Genomic DNA, 18,788 nt, shown 5'->3' on the forward strand with positions numbered 1-18,788 from the left:
ACCCGCCCGAAGCCTACAAGAGACGGACTTAGTGCGGACTTCACATCCAGTCAAGGCATACATCTACGAGACGCTTCCAGGCTTCGCCACGCACGACGCGATCGATATAAGCCTGGTTCTTGCCACCGTCTACAACAATTGACGACTTTTCGACTCGAATGCAGACACAACCCAACCCCAACATCACCATGGCGTCGCAGCCGCAACAGCAAGAGCAGAAGAAGGCAATGAGCATGGCCATGGCCGCCGTCCCACAACTGTTGACACCAGATCAGCCGATGGCAGACAGTTTCGTCGTGAGCGGCCCTGAGCCACGCATGCCATCACCACCGGCGTCGCCAGAGTTCAACGCAGAGTTGTCATTTCAGCACAAGGACGACGTCCTCTACCCGGACCACAACATCACAGATTCGACACACGATCAGAAGCCACTATTCGACACGAGCCATAACTGGACGACTCCAGAACGAGAACAACGATCGCCAACCGCCACGTCGCTGTCGATAACGACCCCACGATCAAGCGTCTCCAGCCCCGATCAGCACCACGATCTCCAGTCGCAGACCCTTCTCCCCAAGATCCAGAGCCAGAAGTCGTCTAGCCCCGTCGGTCCAGTCGAGCACTTCAACACGTATGGCATGGAGTATTGGAAATTCATGATGAGTCAAAATGAGGCTTTTCGAGAGCGCCAAAGGGCCGCCCGCCAGTTGCCACAGCCATCCCGCCGCGCCAACGCGACTCCGCGCGACCCTTTCACCGTCGACATGGTTTCGTCACTCGGTGGTATTCGGATTTCGAAGCCAAGCAGGGCGAATGCTGTGGCGAAAGTGAAGACTCCAAAAGCTGTGCCAGCGAAGCCAGCTGCAAGGAGCCAGGCAACAGTGGCCACGTCAAGAGTTGACTCACCACCCAAGCGCAGCCGGAGAAAGACAGCGACGCCTGACCCATCGCTTGGTATTCTCCCGCACGCGGCACAGCCCAAGCCACGCACGCGAGCAGCGCCCACGAAGAAGATCGACGATAAGTCAAATGCGGAATGGGCCCAGCTTCCGGACTACTGCCCGCCAACGAGCTCTCTCGACTCAATGAGCAAGAAGATGACTGCGTCGTGGACCAACGGCAACCCTCTCAACCTTGACACCGACCCAGACCGAGGGCACCTTCACCCACAAGAGCTCGTCGTCGCATCTGTGCTCAGACTTCACTGCAACTCATACCTGGCCAACAAGCGACGAATCTTCGCAGCAAGATACCAGGCGCTCTTGGACGGCAAGGACTTCAACAAGACGTCTGCTCAAGTCTCAGCCAAGATCGACGTGAACAAGTCCAGCAAACTCTGGGAGTCCTTTGACTCGGTCGGTTGGTTCGACAAGACCTGGTTCGAGAAATACCTTTGAACGGTATCACTACCAGCAGCATCCATAGCACGGTGGACCCCATGAATGAGAATGAACGACACCGCATCATGCAGAACTTTTGATTTACAGCACGCGACATTGGATTTTGATTTACAGCGTGCGACATTGGATTTTGGTCTACAGCAAGGCGTTCAGGATTTGGTTAAGTCACGCACTCAGGCAGTGTGCACGACATTTCACGACGTTACGAACATTGGATGAACATGGAGGTATCGCGCATTGGGGCGTTGGGGAATACGGCATAGCAAGGAAGTTATTGCATCTCGGCTCACAGACTATCGCTGATGATATGATGGGTGCACTCGGTCAGTCCGCCATGTCGGATGACCTGAGCAGGAAGCATTATGATACCCCAACTCGACTACTACTTAGACAGCTCGCTTACAGAATGATGATGTTCATATATTGAGACAGGCATTCTTCTTTCTTCCCTTTCGCTCTCCCTATCGTTGTTGCTTGCCACCTTCGTGTCTCTCGCCTACCGACCCTAGGGCATTCACATGCATTGATGTCATATGTAGACCTATTAATAGACACACGGAGAGAATGTCCGGTGGCCAGGGTGATCACTGAACGTTCAACCTCATGTCATCCACGTGCTGTAGAGAATCCTCCATCGAATAATCTACCAAACAGTAGATGACGACCGTGGTCCGTAGAAGTCCGTCCACGTTCTGCCCACGTGTAGGTGACAGGACCTCGATCACAATGGATATAGGATCTCAATGCTACATCCACGGGCCCGTTGGCCCGCTAGATCCGAAACCGACCGAATGGCAACAGTTCGAAGGAGCGGAAAGCCCTTTGGACGAGTTTGCTGGCTGCTATGGGTGGCCATTCAGCTCTTGTACTGTCATGTTGGGAGGCACTGACTAAAGATACTTAATAACGACGCCTCCTCCTGGTCATGGGTTTGGATGGAGCTATGGAGGTGGTGGAATGTTCTTCATGAGTCATTTTACTTTGAGAGACATCGGGAGCGTAGCATACCATTCGAGACTCGAGCGAGGGCATGCACTCAATTGCATGTCGGCTAGTTGGAAATGTCGAAGCCAAGTCCCTCGCGATGGCGGAAAGCAGCGAACTTCTGGACCAGCAAGACGGGCATCGATTGGCAAAACTACAAGCTCATCTTCAAAGACACTCTACCACCAGTCATCACGCTCGCGGCCAACCAAGCACCTGCATGGGCGAGCGTCTTCGGCTCTCTTGGATACCTCGTCCCCTTGGTCTCGATCATCTCCCATCCCTCCCCACCGCGCGCTGAGTTCCTATGGATATGGGTGACCAACATCCTCGGATCTTGCGTCTCGGCGGCCGTCACGGCGCTGGCGATGTTCTGTGTGATCAAAGGACGAGAGCAGTCAGGAGGAGGCCGCCCGGACGATACGGATGTACCGTATAATGCGGTAGCAAGCACTGTGGCTGCGATTTGGCTGATTGTCCAGGTCTACATCACCAGTGCGATTCGTTATAGGTATCCTTGGACGATCTGGATGACTTCGGCTTGCCTGATCTTCTCGAACTACGGCATGGTCTATGTGACTCAGTTTCCGAATATGGCTGCGGCTTTTGGGTTCCTTCGACAGCTGCTGTTCGCCCATCTGGTGGCTTTTGGAGTCAGCGCAGGTGTGTCGCTGTGTGTGTTTCCGAGTAATAGTGGAGAACCGTTCTACAAGACTGCTTTGGCATGTGCAGAGGAGATGCGAGAAGCCTTGAACAGCAATCTCGCGTTGATGGAGCACACTGCTCGGAGTACTGGCACAGAAGTACCGCCGGAGCTCGACTCTGCCAGGAAGCAGCACAAGGGGAAGCTGGACTCCTTACAGACGAAGCTACTCGCACAGTTGAGACATGCCCAGAACGAGGTGGCATGGGGGAGGCTTGGTACTGCGGATCTGCGCACGTTGAGGCGCCTGCTGGAAGACATCATGATCCCGTTGATCGGGCTGTGCCAAGTTCCGGACGTCATGGAACGGACGCTGGACGACGAGAACGGCGAGAGAGATAGCCAACGCAGTTCAGATCAGTATCGAGAGCTTTTGGGCTCTGTCATTGAGCCCTTTTCCAAGGCCTCTGCGGCGGCTGATGCGGGTCTGGAGTGTAGCAAGGCGACCATCGGCGTGGACCTTCGAAATCACGTTCCCAAGGATCCCAACGCAGACCAGGGGACTGCGGTCCAGTTGCTACAGCGGGCGATGGACCTTCTTGTGGAGAGCAAGAGCAATTTGCTTGACGCCTGGAGGGCCCAACATGGCAGCATCAGCAGCGACTCGACCATCGATGTCTCTGAAGATCCGTGCTCCAAAGTCGAAGACTACGGTCAAAGCCGTAGCAACCTTCACATGCTGCTCTATACCCAGCTTCTTCTGTGGTCGATATGCCATAGGGTGCAGCAGCTACTCTTCTGGATTGAGCAGCTCAAAGCTTCGCAGACGTTGGAGAAGAGGCGGCTAATCAAGCCTGAGTGGGCCAATTTCAAGGCTCTTACAACCTTATTGCAGCCGTGGAAGAGACGAGTGTCTGACGATCAGGGCAACCGGTATAGCAAGGACAAACCGCCGAAAGCTGGCTCAGATAGTATGCTCAGAAGGGTGCTGGCAGTCGGACTTCACCTCTACCAGAAGTCCACTCGTTTCTTCGCCTCCCCGGCCTCAGGATTCGGCCTTCGCGTGACCTGCGCGACCATGACCATCGCCATCGTTGCCTTTCTGCCCTCCTCGCAAGATTTCTACATCAAGCAGCACCTCGTATGGGCGCAGTACACGATTTCATTCGCGATGCAGGGCTCAGCCGGCCAAGGGGTCAGGGCACTCTGTTTTCGTGTTGCTGGCACCGTCGTGGCTGCCTGTCTCGCATGGGTCTCGTATTATATCGTGGTAGGGATACCTGCTGGAGTATTGGTATTCTACTGGTTGAGTGTACATTTTCCGATGTACATCATGGCCCTGAAGCCGAGATACTACACGGTTGGAACAGTCAGTGCCTTTGCTCTGACAACAATTTTGGGGAACGCGCTGCAGCCTCATGGCAGTGGACAAACTACCATTGTTCTTGGCGCTATCAGATTACTCGCGATTGTCGGTGGATGCTTTCTGGCTTCATTATGGACCGTCTTTCCATTCCCAGTCAGTGAGCTCGATGGAGCGAGAAAGAGCTTGGGAGATTGTTTCGCCTCGTTGGCGGAGTATCACACAGGTTTCCATGAGATCGTCCGGGCACGGCTCAAAGAAGGCTTCGACCAGGAGAAGAGGAGCCCGAACCCTCGTTCGCAGGACCTGGAAGACATGCACTCCCGACTCTTCGTGAAGTGCACTTCTCATCTCCAGACCCTTCGCACCCAGCTCCGCCTCGCAAAATGGAATATCCACATGGACGGCGTGTCGTTCTCGAGGGCACATTACGAAGCCGCGAGCAAGAAAGTCGATGATCTCGCAAGGAATCTCCAACTCATGACCTTTGCATCAGGAGTCTTCATCGACTTCGTCAACACCTGTCCTCCCACACCCACCCACCGAACCTCCCACTGGGTCCTCGACTTCCGCAACCTCTTCGACGCAGCACAGCACGAAGGCTTCGGCGTCGCCGCCCTCTTGAGCCTACTATCATACGCTGTTCGCAACGAGACATCCCTCCCACCGAAGCTCGTCCCGCCGAACCCGGAGAGACTTTGGAAGATTCTGGATGAGCCGGAGAGGGTTGCTCAGCAGATCACGCAGGTCGATGATCCTGGGGCGGCGACTTTTGCGTTGATGAGGATTGGGACGAAGGGGCCTGTATAGGGATTTGGGGGAGTTGTTTGGGCTTGTGAGGGATATGGTGGGGGAGTTTGAGGGGGTTAGTGGTTTTGCTTTTGATGAGGAGGAGCTGTGAGGTTTTGAAATGTTGTTGGTCATGAGATATACAGCTGCCGCTCGAGAAGTCATATGCTGATCGATGACGGAGCCATGTCTACCCTCGTCGTCCCTCTGATCTCTCCTGAGAATGAGCTATTTATCGTGCTCTCGAATGCTTAGTTAGCTTGAGGGGATTGGGGATAGATGAGTACGAGGGTGTATGGTGAAATCACATGGTCTCCGGTGGCACTGGGCTTCTGAATATTTGTGCATAGCACTGAGTGCATGTGAATGGATTGCATTCTCGTATCCGTGATGGAGAAACATGCCGCCGCGAAGATTCACGCAAGACACGTGGACCTAGCGCCCAAGGAGGCATAGCTGGAATCTAAATCTGGCCCGGATTCACAAGTTCACAGCTGCTGCGAGAGGGAGAAGTCTTGGGCTACACAACGTCCAAGGACAACTTGCCTCCCAATCGACCCTTTCCTTCCAGTAATGACGCGACTTTTCTTCTGATACACCATCACAAGCTTTCTTCGCCCTTCTCCGCGCTCTTTAAGTTCCGCTTCTGTGCACGCCGATTTTCAGGGATCAGGGAAACGCCAGCTGGACTCGAATCACGACCAGGTTGACCTCTGACTGGCCAACTCAAACCATAATAACGACATCACCCTCCTTGGCTGCCCATCATGGCGGCGCAAGATGCAACGACCACGGGCGCCGACGCGCAGCATGGCCTGAGACAGCGCAATGTCGGCCAGAACCAGCCGAATGGCAGCTACGTCCCCAAACAGGTCGGCGACAAGCTGGACGAGAAGACGAAGCAAAAGGTGGGCAGACCCAGGCGATAGCATCGAATTGGATATCCTAGCAACCTGGTATCGCATCTTGAGATCGAGCTGACCGGTACTCTTCGCAGACCAACTCCTTTCTCCAAACGCTCGACGATTACGAGTTCCTGATCGCACCCATCATCTTCACCGCCCTCGCCTTCTTCACGCGCATGTGGAAGATTGGCATCTCCAACATCGTCACATGGGACGAGGCGCATTTCGGAAAGTTCGGTTCCCACTACCTCAAACGCGAGTTCTACTTCGATGTCCACCCTCCTCTGGGAAAGATGCTGGTGGGTCTATCAGGATACCTCGCGGGATACAATGGGTCATTCGAGTTTAAGAGCGGCGAGGTATACCCCGAGGAGCTCAACTACACCTTTATGCGATTGTTCAACTCGGCTTTTGGCGCACTGTGCATTCCCCTGGCTTACTTCACGGCGAAGGAACTCCACTTCAAGAGACCGACGGTGTGGCTGGTGACTATGATGGTGCTGTTTGAGAATTCATACACCACCATCAGCAGATTCATCCTGCTGGACAGCATGCTTCTGTTCTTCACCTTCACCACGGTTTTCTGCTGGGCCAAGTTCCACAACCAGAGACACGACCCCTTTTCGCCCTTGTGGGGCTTCTGGCTGTTCATGACTGGTATTTCGATTGGCTGTGTGTGCAGTGTCAAGTGGGTTGGCATGTTTGGAACTGCGTTGGTCGGTCTCTACACCATCGAGGATCTCTGGAACAAGTTTGGAGACCTCAAAATGCCAAAGGTGGAGCTGGTAGCACATGTTGGATTCAGGGTTGTCGGTCTGATCATCATTCCTGTCCTGGTCTACATGTTCTCCTTCTACCTCCATTTCTTGATTCTCGAGAACAGCGGCCCTGGCGATGCCCAGATGTCTTCGCTGTTCCAGGCCAATCTTAGAGGTACCGAAGTTGGAAAGGACAGCCCTCTGGAGATCGCCTTCGGCTCGCGCGCGACGTTGAAGAACATGGGCTACGGTGGTGGTCTTCTCCACTCTCACGTTCAGACCTACCCTGAGGGCTCCCAGCAGCAGCAAATTACCTGCTACCACCACAAGGATGCCAACAACGACTGGTTCTTCTACCCAAACCGCCATCAGCCCGAGTTCAACCCAGAAGACGACATCAAGTTCGTCGGCAACGGCGACGTTATTCGACTCATCCACGCCCAGACTGGCCGCAACTTGCACTCCCACCAGGTCGCTGCTCCAGTCACTAAGGCTGACTGGGAAGTCTCCTGCTACGGCAACACCACCATCGGCGACACCAAGGACCACTGGATCGTGGAAGTTGTGGATGATGCTGCTTCTAGTGATTACTCGAAGCTCCGAACCCTGACCACTGCATTCCGTTTGAAGCACGCAGACCTTGGCTGTTATCTCAGAGCTGGCAATGTCAACCTGCCACAGTGGGGTTTTAAGCAGATTGAGACGACCTGTGTGAAAGAGAACAAGCCACGTGATCCATACACTCACTGGAATGTTGAGTCTCACACCAACGAGAAACGTAAGTTTGATATGAACAATTTCATGAGGTTCATGCTAATTGTGTCGCAGTCCCACCTGGCGACCCCGGCTCATACAAGTCTCCTTTCCTCCGCGATTTCGTGCACTTGAACGTGGCCATGATGACCTCAAACAACGCGCTCGTGCCAGATCCCGATAAGCAGGACGATCTTGCCTCGAAGCCATGGCAGTGGCCTCTCCTCCATGTCGGTCTCCGCATGTGCGGTTGGGACGATAACATCATCAAGTACTTCCTCCTCGGTAACCCAGCAGTTTACTGGGGCTCGACCTTCTCCCTCGTCTTCTTCTTGGGTATGGTGGCCTGGTATGCCATTCGCTGGCAACGCGGCTTCGACGAGCTCACCTGGAAGCAAATCGACCACTTCCAGTACTCTGGCATCTATCCGGTCATTGGATGGTTCTTGCACTACCTGCCCTTCATCGCCATGGCCCGTGTTACCTACGTCCACCACTACTACCCGGCTCTTTACTTCGCCATCCTATGTTGTGGCTTCTGCGTGGATTGGTACACTCGCAGCTTGCACAAGGGCGTGCAGTGGGGTATTTTCACGGTGCTATATGCCGTTGTCATCTTCATGTTCTGGCTGTTCCGAGCCTTCTGCTTCGGTATGGAAGGCTCAAACCAGCAGTGGAAGCACTTGAAGTGGCTGTCCACGTGGAGAATGTCGGATTAGAGGATCGAGAAATCGAACGCTTTCTTATGATGGAGGAGTGAGGGTGGAACAGGAAGCAGGTATTGGGGTTCGGTGGGTACGATATGGATTGGGAGGCATTTGGCATTGCGAGGCGTCCAGGTCCTGCGGCAATCGAAAAACAGTATCATGTATTATGTACGGCTCAGAGTTTCAGCGTCTCATCTTCTCGATCTGTTCCCATCGCGATCACTTTGCTTTTGTCCCTTGTCCGTAGGCGTTCGCCGCGTTACCTGTTCCTAGCTCCCGATTTTACATCGCCGAGGTCGTGGGTCAATGCTGGTGTCATCCAATCGACCACGCCATCGCGCCGAAACATTTCTGCTGACACCAACGACCTTAAATACCCGCCAATGTTGCACCCAATCCGCTCAATTCGGCAGAGATAACGATGAACCCTGTGCGACCGCCCGTCTTGGAGGCGGCGCTGCGGTCTTGCACGAGATCGCAGCGCTCTCCCGCATTCCGCAATGCTCTACAACAGAGGATCAGAAGCTCTCAAACGAGATGTATATCTGGCGGAACGAGACCCTCAGCGCCTGCTGGGGGTTTGCAAAAGACGGAAGTATGGGCGCCGAAGACGAGGATCGCTGTGGGATTTGTGTTTATTGGGTCATTGATTTACTCCATGGTGAGTGAACTGAGCTATATCGTGTCGGAGAATTGAGCTGATGGGAAGGTCTCTTTAGGTTAATGGCGACAACGAACTCCCGCCTGACGAGCCGAGACCTCGCTCTGGACAGCAGCTCGATGCGCCTTCGATTGCGGAAAGAGATAGTTTGAGTAAACGCGAGTCAGGCGTCAGTGTCAATTCGCCGATGCGTTTACGGATGGAGCAGTTCATCAAGCAGAAGCAGGAGGAGATTGTACGGGCTTTGGAGGCGGTGGATGGGAAGAAGTTTCACGCGGATCAGTGGGATCGACCGAATGGTGGAGGTGGGATCTCGTGCGTGTTGCAGGATGGGAATGTGTTTGAGAAGGCCGGAGTCAATATTTCGGTGGTGTATGGAACGCTACCGCGAGCGGCGATATCGAAGATGAGGGTGAATCATAAGGCGCTGGACCCGGATGTGGAGAGTCTGGAGTTCTTTGCTGCTGGACTGAGTCTGGTGTTGCATCCTCACAACCCAATGGCCCCAACGGTCCACCTCAACTATCGATACTTCGAAACTGCCAACTCAGACGGTTCCACGAACGCATGGTGGTTCGGCGGCGGCACCGACCTGACACCCTCCTATCTCTTCGACGAAGACGCCATCGCCTTCCACCGCAGCATCAAAGAAGCCTGCGACGCCCACGACAAGGAATACTACTCGCGCTTCAAGAAATGGTGCGACGAATACTTCTGGGTCAAGCACCGCAACGAATCCCGCGGCGTCGGCGGCATATTCTTCGACGACCTCGACGAGACGGAGAAAGACCAAGAAAGCCTCTTCGCCTTCATCCAGACCTGTTTGGGTGCCTTCCTACCCTCGTACCTCCCCATCATCCAGAAGCGCAAGGATATGCCGTACACGGAGAAGGAGAAGGAGTGGCAGCAGATTCGACGGGGCAGGTATGTGGAGTTCAATCTGGTGCATGATCGCGGCACGGCGTTTGGGCTGAATACCCCTGGGGCGCGGGTGGAGAGCATTTTGATGAGTTTGCCCAAGACGGCCGCGTGGAGGTATCAGCATGAGCCTGAGAGGGGCAGTCGGGAGGAGAGGTTGGTGGGGGTTTTGAAGAATCCGGTGGATTGGGTGTAGCTTGCTTGCTATGCTATGTACAGATGTAAGGAGAAGAAAAGAAAGATGTTGATCCTCCCCAGGGCCTTGTGCCTCGATGTTTCTCCGTTGCTTGGACTATTTGTCGACTGATGGACGCGCTCTGGGTGCCCTGTTTTACTGCTGAGGTCGCCTGACGTTGTGATATTCACTTTCGACTGGGGGGATCTCTCGCTGGGGGCCTTGTGCCTCGACGGTTCTCCTCTGCTCGAGCCATTTGTCGACCGCTGCACGCGCTCTGGATGCCTTGGTGCCATGCATTACTACTGGGATCGCCTGCCGCTGTGATAATCACTCTCGATTGATGGGCGCTCTCTCGCTGTCCTGGTACCCTATACAATTCTCACCATCCACCGCTGTATTGTTTGAGATGCGCTCCTCAGTCGCCGCCTGGACAACGGTTGCTCGGTAGAAGATGACGGGCTCGCGATCGCGCTTCCGCTGGAGAATGGACGGCAACACAGGGTAAAGAACCCGATTCGCACCTGTGAGAATGCCTCTTGAGGCATGTCGTTCGAGGTCGATCGCAACGCCAGCTCGAGGCCACTCATACTCGAACGGCCCAAGCTCGCTGAACTGGAGCGTCTGCTTGAGTACGATGGCTTCTTTGAACGCCTTCTCGAGGTGCTTTACCCAGTCGCGACGGGCTGACTCGCCAGGACGTTGAGCCGTCTTCGCGAGGCTGGTGAGATGAGGTTGCAGGAGTTTGATGGTATGGCCGGCATAGTCTCTCGCGAGAGGCACGACGAAATCGTCCCGGAATTTGGAGTCCGCGATTTGCTTCGTACCCACAAACCCGTACCAGGTGCCCGGCTTGTAGCCCGTGTCTTTCATGACGTACTCGAAGTACTTTCTGTGTTTGTCTGGAATGTCCTTCGACGAGTCCCAGGGCAGCTCCGTCTGGAACACCTTCTGTAAGACGCAAGCGCCAAACAGCGCATACAGCGTCCAGTCCTGCCGAAAGCCCTTCGCGCCCTGCTCGCTGGACTCCCAGTGCTGCCAGCGGTCATTGCTGATGAGCACGCGGTACAGAGCCTGGAGGTCTGGCGGTGGGCTTACTGGGAATGTCAACGGCGCCTCACCCTCGACGCTGTGTCCTTCGAGATACGAATCCATTGCGGTGAAAAGGGCGTCGTTCGTTGATCCCATCAGCTTGCTGATCTCGTTAAGGTCTGCTGTGTGTACGATGTGGCTTCGGCCGGCGGGTTCTTGGGTTGGCGGCAGCGCTGGGGTCTTTGGCAGGCCGGCTTTTTTGATCCATCTCTGTTCGTTCTTTGAAAGGATGGGTTTCTCCGACGCTGACGATGGAGCTGTGCCATCGAGCTTCTGTCTCTTCTCCTTGTGCGTACTGGACTGCGGGAGAGCCTCTTGCTTTCTCTTGCCTTCCTGGCTAGTGCGATCGTCGGATGGAGTCGTTTGTGGTGATACTGGCAGCTTCACCAGGGAGCCTACCGCTAAGGCGCTGCTTGTGGCACCCACACTTCCAGGCTGTTGACTCGAGCGAACAACTTCTGGTGCTGTGATCTCCGTCGGGGAGGTGCCGCTATCTGGTTTTGGATTTGGACGAGCGGCTTCTGGTGCGACAGCTCGTGCTGTTGAAGTGAGCGCAGACTGCTCAGGCTCGACATCACTTGATGCCGGCTCATTTCCGGCTTTCTTGACCTTCTGGGTCTCAGTCTCGATGGTATCCTCCGACGGCCGACTTCGACCCTCAGAGCTAGGCCCCTCACCCTTCTCCTCGGCCTCCTCACTGCCATTAGTGGCTCCTACGTAGAACCCACAGCGCCTCAAGCACTCATCCGTCAGAACTTCTCGTGGCCCAAGCTTGAATAGGCCCTTGATATCCGGCTTTTCGAGAAAGTCTGAGCTCAGATGTTTAGGAAGCCATTTTCGAAAAACGTGGGCCTGTTCCGCTGCATACACATTGGCATTGCCCTTGTTCATGTGCCCGCACTCCGCCAAGAGGATTCCCTGGATGAGATATTCCTGTTCAGGAATGTTGAGATGCTCTCCATGCTCCTGATCTATCCGTCGGAGTATTTTAGGCACCAAGCGTTTGCCGATAACGAGTTTCGGGACTGTTGACGTTGCGGCGCCTTGTGCTTTTGCCATGTTGAGGTTGTCAGATAGAGGGGATGTAGTCGTGATGGTGGTGGTGGTAGTTGTAAGAGCTTGGAAGTTGAACGATTCTGCGACAGTTCGGTGAGTTTTATGTGCTTGTGATCCGTGCGCAACGACTTCACATGCAAAACTGGCGCCAGTGAGGAACGTGCGCGTCGGTGGCTAATGCCATCACTTATGCCCTCAGCGCTTACATCTCACCTCACTTCGAAAATGTTGCTCTCTATCACAAGCTGGAGCTAAGGATAAAAGCCAGCACATCGACCTCGAACTTCCAACTTCCTCCACCCTTCAACCAACAACAACCACTTCCAATCGACATCAACCACTTCCAATCGACATCAATCACTTCCAATCGACATCAACCACCTCCAATCATAGCAACAGCAACCTCCAGTCAACACTAACTACCTTCATTCGACTGCAACCACCCCCGATCGGCAGCCCTTTCAATCGACAACCGGCCTCCAAATAATGGCACTAACCAAAGCTCAACGCAATAGCAAGGTCAAGAAACGATCATCGGCCCCGTCAACCCGTCGCAGTACGAGTCGTTTCGCTCATGCATCTCCGCTGCCGCAACCGCAACCAAGGCAAGAGGAGCCACCCCCCGCAACTAGTGAAGAGGTCACCATGGGGGATGACGCGACAAAGAGCGAGATGAGCATCAATGTCTGCATCGATTATGGGACCTATGAGACTACAGTCTCGTACGTCGTGTGCGAGAACGGCAGACCAGGCGGCGAACCCGTGGTGCTTCGCATCCACAATTCAGAAACCACAAGAACAATGGCCACCTACGTTGATGACAGACTGATCTATGGGCAAGAGTGTGAAAACGCAGCTACTAGAGATCCTCAGCTCGGAGACAAGGTGATGCACCATTTCAAGCTCTGTTTGTACGACTCTGCCGAATTTGCCGATCACAAGAAGACGATCGAAGGCATTCTTGCAAGCTTTCCTCAACCCAAGACATTCGAGACCTTTATTGCGGATCATATACGAGCGCTCAACGAAGATATCAAGGCTGCGCTCCGTGACATTCCCGAGAAGACGAACTTTTACGACCAAGAAGAGCTAGAAGCGGCGTTAGCTCGTCTGAAAGTTCGTTTGACCGTTCCCCAGATGTGGAAGGACGATTGCCGGAAGAAGATGCAAGAAGCTGCTAAGAAGGCGGGACTACCGGTGGTCGTACTTGCTTACGAGCCAAGGTGCGCGCTTGCGCACATTGTCTACCGTCAGGCAAAGCGACAATTCTCTCGAGGCCGGAAATTGAAGAAGGGTGACCTTATCCTTGTTATCGACATCGGCTCTGGTACAGCAGACTTTGCCTTGTACGAGCTAGAGGACGACCTTAGCGCTACGAGCCACTTTAAGGACATAGCATACGGCACTGGCTCCCTTTGCGGAGCGTTCAGCTGTCACAAGAGTCTCCTCAAGCTCCTAGTACGGCGCATGAACGGGGAGGTTGGAGGCGACTGGGTTAGGCTCGTTGCCGCCAAATTGAAAATCAGCGAGCGGGAGTTTGAACGCCGCGCGCTCGAGGCCATTGAGGTGTCTTTGAAAAACTTTTACAGTGGCTGTGAAAGCTTAAAGTAGGCGTCCACGGCGTCGAGCTCAACTACGAAAGCTTCTATCTTTACGAGGGAGAGTTCGAGCAAGCTCTGGATGAGGTCTTTAAATCGATGACCGCGAAAGTTGAGGAAATCGTGGCGACGAAGGGGCTGAAGACGAGCGACGTCAACATGATGTGCATGTCCGGTGGCATGTCAAACAACGACTACCTGTACAACAAGCTTCGCAACAAGTACGAAGTAGTTGGCCAGATTATCGTTGTCCGAGACCTGTCCGACAGCCACCACGCAGTCGCTTGTGGAGGCCTCTTGCGCTACCAGAACATCACGAAACAAAGCTTTCCATTAAAGTACGGGTATGCGATGTTACAGCGAGAGGAGTTCGATGAAGGGAAGCACGTAGACGGCTTTACGGTCTGGCGGGATGATGATGACAAGGTGGTGTCGAAAACACACAAGCCATGGGTCAAGGATAGCCCATACGACACTCAGGTGCGCATCGTCGAAGACAGGATCCACAAGATTATCGACAGTGGTAAGGTCATTACGAAGGGAGATGAGTGGAGCATTGGACACGTATTCTACGCGCCTGTCGATGATCCACGCATCAGCGCTGAGTTCGTGTATCTCAGCAAGCATTTCAAATGTAAGAACTCCGATCCTGCTCGCCGCCACAGGGTGAAACGCGCAAAGAGCGCAAAGCAAGTGAAGGGCGATGAAGAGGAAGAGGACGAAGAGGCGAAGGATCCGTTCAAAGATGGCGTTCATCCATGGACCAAGATTTGCCTTCCTCTGGACAAGGCGTTGTTACAGAACCACGAGATTGTGACAACTGCCGACGGTGAGAAGCACTATCGGCTGGAAGCCGACGTGGTCATTCGGGCTCTCGAAGACGATCTGAAGATCTGCGTCGATATTATGAAGCCCAAGCCGAACGAAGCCTCCGTAGCTTTCCGGGTGGAGGACGAGATTTGGAGCGGCGATCACTCGGAGTTCGCGCAGTTGTAAGATGGGCGAGCTAGGATGATGAATGATGTGGATGGTTGTAGAATAAGTACATGAAATCAGAGAGTCGAGTCCATCCGTCACGATGCCTGTGCTGTGTATTCTCCTCGTTCCGGTCAAAATGGAACGAATGACAGCCATCTCCCCGTCTTTTCGCAAGCGACTACGCTGCTGATTGCACTCCAAGCTGCTTGGACGGCCTGGAAGTTATGGGGACGAATATTCCACTTTGAGCGGAACACCGGGGGGAAGCTGAAGAGCTGAGGTCAGATTTGGCTCCTTTGAGACGCCAAGACCCACTCAGGGGCTGCGTGACTCTCGCGTATTCGCCATAACCCTTCGTTCTCGTTTGGCAGACCTGTTCTGGTCGGCTTATTGAATCTTGTGACTATATAGATTGGGCTCCTCGCTCGAGAGGACACAAGCTGCCTTCTCGACGACGACGACGACTGAAAGGTGGCCTGGTATTACTTGGCTAATAAAACACAATGACCAGTCAAGGAGTGAAGGTGTTGGACCCCGAGGCACTGGGACCCAAGCCGCCGATATACAGTGCAATGACAGCCGTTCCTCTCTCACCACACACGACCCAGTACTACATATCCGGCCAGACCGGCGTGGACCCGACTACCAACGAGTTGCCCCCGGACTTGGAAAGTCAACTCGACAACGTCCTCAAGCGACTATCCATCTGTCTCGACTACATCGGCGCCAAGAAGACGGATCTAGCCACCTTTCACTACTATTTCCGGCAGCCGGCGGTTGAAGACTTGGATGGACGAGAACTTGAAGGTGCACGCAAGGTTGTTCACTCGAAGGTCAGCCCGTGGTTGGAAGGCCATCGGCCCGCGAGCTGCTACAGTCGCACTTTTGGCATGTCTCATCCGAAGTTTCTCTGCGAGATATCCGCTACGGCGGTGGTGTACAAGCCCTAGAGGAAGGAAGGGGAGAACGGGTAGAGAGAGCCGGGATCAGCAAGACTTCTCTCTCTCTTCAGATTGGAAGTGTTCATCAAGCCGGGGCTTGGGAGTCTCCCCTCAGTATCTCTGCAAAATCTCGAGTGTCCGCGGTATTGCATACGACAGTCAGAGTATTGTGAAGGGTTCAAGGCTGCAGAGAAATGATACGACCAGCTGTTTACCAACTGTCCGTGAGGTCGCTCGCAACGTTCACGTTCAACAGCTGCTCGCCCGTCTGAAAGGACACTTTTGCTATCTGAGCTCTCAACGACCCCTATTCTCCATGATTCTGAGACGTCCACGGCACTGAGCCCAGCACGCAAGTCTTTCTATCGAGCGGAGAGGGCGGGGAAAGGGCGGGGAAAGGGCGGGGAAAGGGTGCAGAACCGTCGAAGCCTTTTGCTTACGAAACTGCAGTGATAATGCAGTTCGGTGCCCGCGGGCCAATCCTTGACTTCTTATAACCACCTTGGAGTCTACAGACGACCTGTGAATTTGGGTTTCTCTGAGAGATGAGAAGCATCTACGTTGCTGATATCGGCAACTACGTCTATGTACTGGCTCAAACCACGGAGACAGGATGCACCAGCAGCGAGCTCCTTCTCAACAAGAGCTCCTGCTATGGAGGAGGTGGAGAGCAGTTTCGCCGCTCTCTTTTTTGCCGCCCCAACTCCAGACTTTTCTACCACAAACCGATCTGGAGACATCAGTGTCGGCCCTCCCTCCCTCCCTCCTGGGCTTTGCCCGACTGCTTTGACATGATAGGCCCGAGTCTTCCAATGGCCTTCGGTCTCATCCTGACTCCTTCTCCTGCAAACTCCATGGGAACACCTCCGCCTTTGAGAAGGTCACTATCTTGTCCGGCATAACTCGTTGCACTGCGGGAAGAAAAGTGTGCAGTGTATGGGTGCTTCCTGGCATTTCGAACCAGGGTTTGTGGTCATCCAGATCGATCAGAACGCCTGCTTCTGGCCACTGGAAGTCGAACGGACCTAGTTTAGAGGCCTGAAGGATGTGCTTGACTTGGATAGCCTGCGTCAAAGCATCCTCGAGGAATTTGACGTACTTCGGAAACTTCATCGCTTTTGGGTTGGGCGACCTGGTCAGTCGTTGCAGATGAGGCTGTAACGTCAAGAGGAGCGCGTTGGCTTGTTGCTTGGCGTGTTTAGCCACGCTTCCCTTCTGGAACTCCTGGTCCTCGTACTGCTTTGCGGCCACATTGCGTAGGAAGTTCTTGGAATCATGACCAATGTCACGCATTGCGGCTTCGAAGTACTTCATGTCGTCGCCAATTCGGCTCGGCAAGTCTTTCTGCGCGTCCCACGGCAGATCTTCCCGAAACACGCTCTTGAAGACGAAGGCTCCAAATAGACCCGCAATAGTGCAATCCTGCGTTAGGCAGACAACGCCCTTCATCTTCTGGTCCACGAGCCAGGCTTCCCACTGGCCTTCTCCCCTAACTAGGATCTTATACAACTCGCGAAGCTCCGGGCTAGGGTTGCTCACAAACGCCGAAGGTGCCTTGTCATCAATGCTATGCTCATTGAAAAAAGACCACATGGCGTACCAGAGGTTCCTCTTCATAGGCTCCCAGAGAGCTGATAGCCACCCCTGGTCGCCATACGGGAAAATCTCGGGCTCGTCTCTGTGCGGCTTTGAGGTGGGAGGAAAGATGGGGTCCTTGTTGAGGACGTTCGACCGCACCTTCCAGTCTCGAATCTGATCTGGTGCTGCTGGAGCGCCGCTCGGTCCGAGGTGATCAGCTATCGAGTGCTCGTCGGTAGCGGCTGTTGGTGCTGCAGGAGGTTCAGCCGTCTCTGTCCGAGACTGCGGTTTCTGGGTGTCAGGAGCAGCGGACGTCGCTCCAGATCTTGAAGTGGCGGAGATGCGTAGCTCTTGACTCGAAGCATCGGACGAGGTAGTCTCTGGAATTGGGGCAGCAGATGAAGTCTCCGGATTTGGAAGACCGACCGCGCTTCTCTGTCGGTTTGGACTGGTAGAGGCGCTTGGGTTCTTGAGCCGAAGAGGTGGTATAGGTCGCACGGCGGAAGGCGGTGGCTCCGAGGAGGTCTCCATCACTCTCTGCGAGCCTAAGCCAGTGTTCTGTCGTTTGCCCAACTTAGGCTCTTCGAGTACTGCAGTAGCCGCCTTTCTCTTCTTCTTCTTCTTCTTCTCAACAAGAGCTGGCGATCTTATGTCGATGCTCAACGCCGTGGTCGTTGGAGCAGTAGTTGGAGATAAGCTCGATGGTCTTGTGGATGCGTCCAGACGGCTTGCTGGCGGCTTATCGACTTCGCCCTGTGCAGTACTTGTATAGGCTGTCTTATCAGGCTTCTTTGTCGATCGGCGACGGGTACTGTAGCTTGGCGAGTCCTCCTCATAGCTAGCGTCAAAGTCGCAGTTCTGTCGTTGCAAGAAGTCTGGCTTGAGGACCTTGCGTGGCCCATGCACGAACAGGTCGTTGATGCCATAGTGCTGAATATGACCGCGACCGCCCTTCTGACCCGACCCTAGGCTGTTTGTGTGGCCTTTGATCTTAGATGTGAGCGATAATCGATACTTGGCAACCTTTGCCTGGACTTCGCGTTCGTCGACGTTGGGGATGTATCTGGGGACGAGCAGCTTTCGCAGAAACCGCTCCTGCGAGTCTTTGTCGGGGTAGATGCCAACTTCTCTGTCTATTGCCTCTAGGACATCAGGAAGAGGTGGCTCGCTCTTGGAGGTCTTTCCGTTCGCCATAGCGTAGTCTGATGCTTGTGATCTTAGGGGCGGAAATTGAGGGTGCGATGACTTCGAAGCCGGGCAAGTCGTGGCGTCAATGTCGCGTAGACTGGTGCGGGCAACAAGAAGAGAGTCAGAATGCACGAGCACGTGCTAGGAGAGGACGAAGAGACGTGCTCTGGACAAAGGTTGCGAGTGAGACAAATTGCCTTCATTGTGCGGCCTAAGCAGGCAGCAAGCGAGCATCCAACATTCACACACTATTGCCGACGATTAGCCATGCCAAGCTTTTGACTGCCGCTCTCGGTCGCGC

The 18,788-nt window shown here is 54.3% G+C and overlaps 8 protein-coding genes across 8 annotated transcripts; 6 read left to right on the plus strand and 2 right to left on the minus strand.

Moving 5' to 3' along the window:
* Positions 1-188: 188 nt before the first annotated feature.
* On the plus strand, positions 189-1,397 carry M409DRAFT_53404 (uncharacterized protein; the record flags this gene model as incomplete). The annotated part of the gene is made up of 1 exon (XM_033812359.1): positions 189-1,397. One exon carries the CDS (start codon positions 189-191, stop codon positions 1,395-1,397), a length of 1,209 nt encoding a protein of 402 aa, XP_033668972.1.
* A 1,064-nt stretch (positions 1,398-2,461) lies between these two features.
* Positions 2,462-5,200, plus strand: M409DRAFT_21530 (uncharacterized protein; the record flags this gene model as incomplete). Its single annotated transcript, XM_033805901.1, has 1 exon — positions 2,462-5,200. One exon carries the CDS (start codon positions 2,462-2,464, stop codon positions 5,198-5,200), a length of 2,739 nt encoding a protein of 912 aa, XP_033668973.1.
* A 746-nt stretch (positions 5,201-5,946) lies between these two features.
* Positions 5,947-8,314, plus strand: M409DRAFT_65618 (glycosyltransferase family 39 protein; the record flags this gene model as incomplete). The annotated part of the gene is made up of 3 exons (XM_033816594.1): positions 5,947-6,087; positions 6,177-7,620; positions 7,671-8,314. 3 exons carry the CDS (start codon positions 5,947-5,949, stop codon positions 8,312-8,314), a joined length of 2,229 nt encoding a protein of 742 aa, XP_033668974.1.
* Positions 8,315-8,723: 409 nt separating this feature from the next.
* Positions 8,724-10,077, plus strand: M409DRAFT_65619 (uncharacterized protein; the record flags this gene model as incomplete). The annotated part of the gene is made up of 2 exons (XM_033816595.1): positions 8,724-8,963; positions 9,022-10,077. The coding sequence occupies 2 exons, from the start codon at positions 8,724-8,726 to the stop codon at positions 10,075-10,077; spliced, it is 1,296 nt and encodes a 431-aa protein (XP_033668975.1).
* A 309-nt stretch (positions 10,078-10,386) lies between these two features.
* M409DRAFT_53406 (uncharacterized protein) lies at positions 10,387-12,207 on the minus strand (the record flags this gene model as incomplete). The annotated part of the gene is made up of 1 exon (XM_033812360.1): positions 10,387-12,207. One exon carries the CDS (start codon positions 12,205-12,207, stop codon positions 10,387-10,389), a length of 1,821 nt encoding a protein of 606 aa, XP_033668976.1.
* Positions 12,208-12,849: 642 nt separating this feature from the next.
* On the plus strand, positions 12,850-14,798 carry M409DRAFT_21533 (uncharacterized protein; the record flags this gene model as incomplete). The annotated part of the gene is made up of 2 exons (XM_033805902.1): positions 12,850-13,811; positions 13,847-14,798. 2 exons carry the CDS (start codon positions 12,850-12,852, stop codon positions 14,796-14,798), a joined length of 1,914 nt encoding a protein of 637 aa, XP_033668977.1.
* A 485-nt stretch (positions 14,799-15,283) lies between these two features.
* Positions 15,284-15,730, plus strand: M409DRAFT_21534 (uncharacterized protein; the record flags this gene model as incomplete). Its single annotated transcript, XM_033805903.1, has 1 exon — positions 15,284-15,730. The coding sequence occupies one exon, from the start codon at positions 15,284-15,286 to the stop codon at positions 15,728-15,730; it is 447 nt and encodes a 148-aa protein (XP_033668978.1).
* Positions 15,731-16,546: 816 nt separating this feature from the next.
* M409DRAFT_53408 (uncharacterized protein) lies at positions 16,547-18,493 on the minus strand (the record flags this gene model as incomplete). The annotated part of the gene is made up of 1 exon (XM_033812361.1): positions 16,547-18,493. The coding sequence occupies one exon, from the start codon at positions 18,491-18,493 to the stop codon at positions 16,547-16,549; it is 1,947 nt and encodes a 648-aa protein (XP_033668979.1).
* Between the last annotated feature and the right edge of the window lie 295 nt (positions 18,494-18,788).

The sequence above is a fragment of the Zasmidium cellare genome, assembly GCF_010093935.1.
Source record: "Zasmidium cellare ATCC 36951 unplaced genomic scaffold M409scaffold_13, whole genome shotgun sequence".
Lineage (NCBI taxonomy): Eukaryota > Fungi > Ascomycota > Dothideomycetes > Mycosphaerellales > Mycosphaerellaceae > Zasmidium > Zasmidium cellare.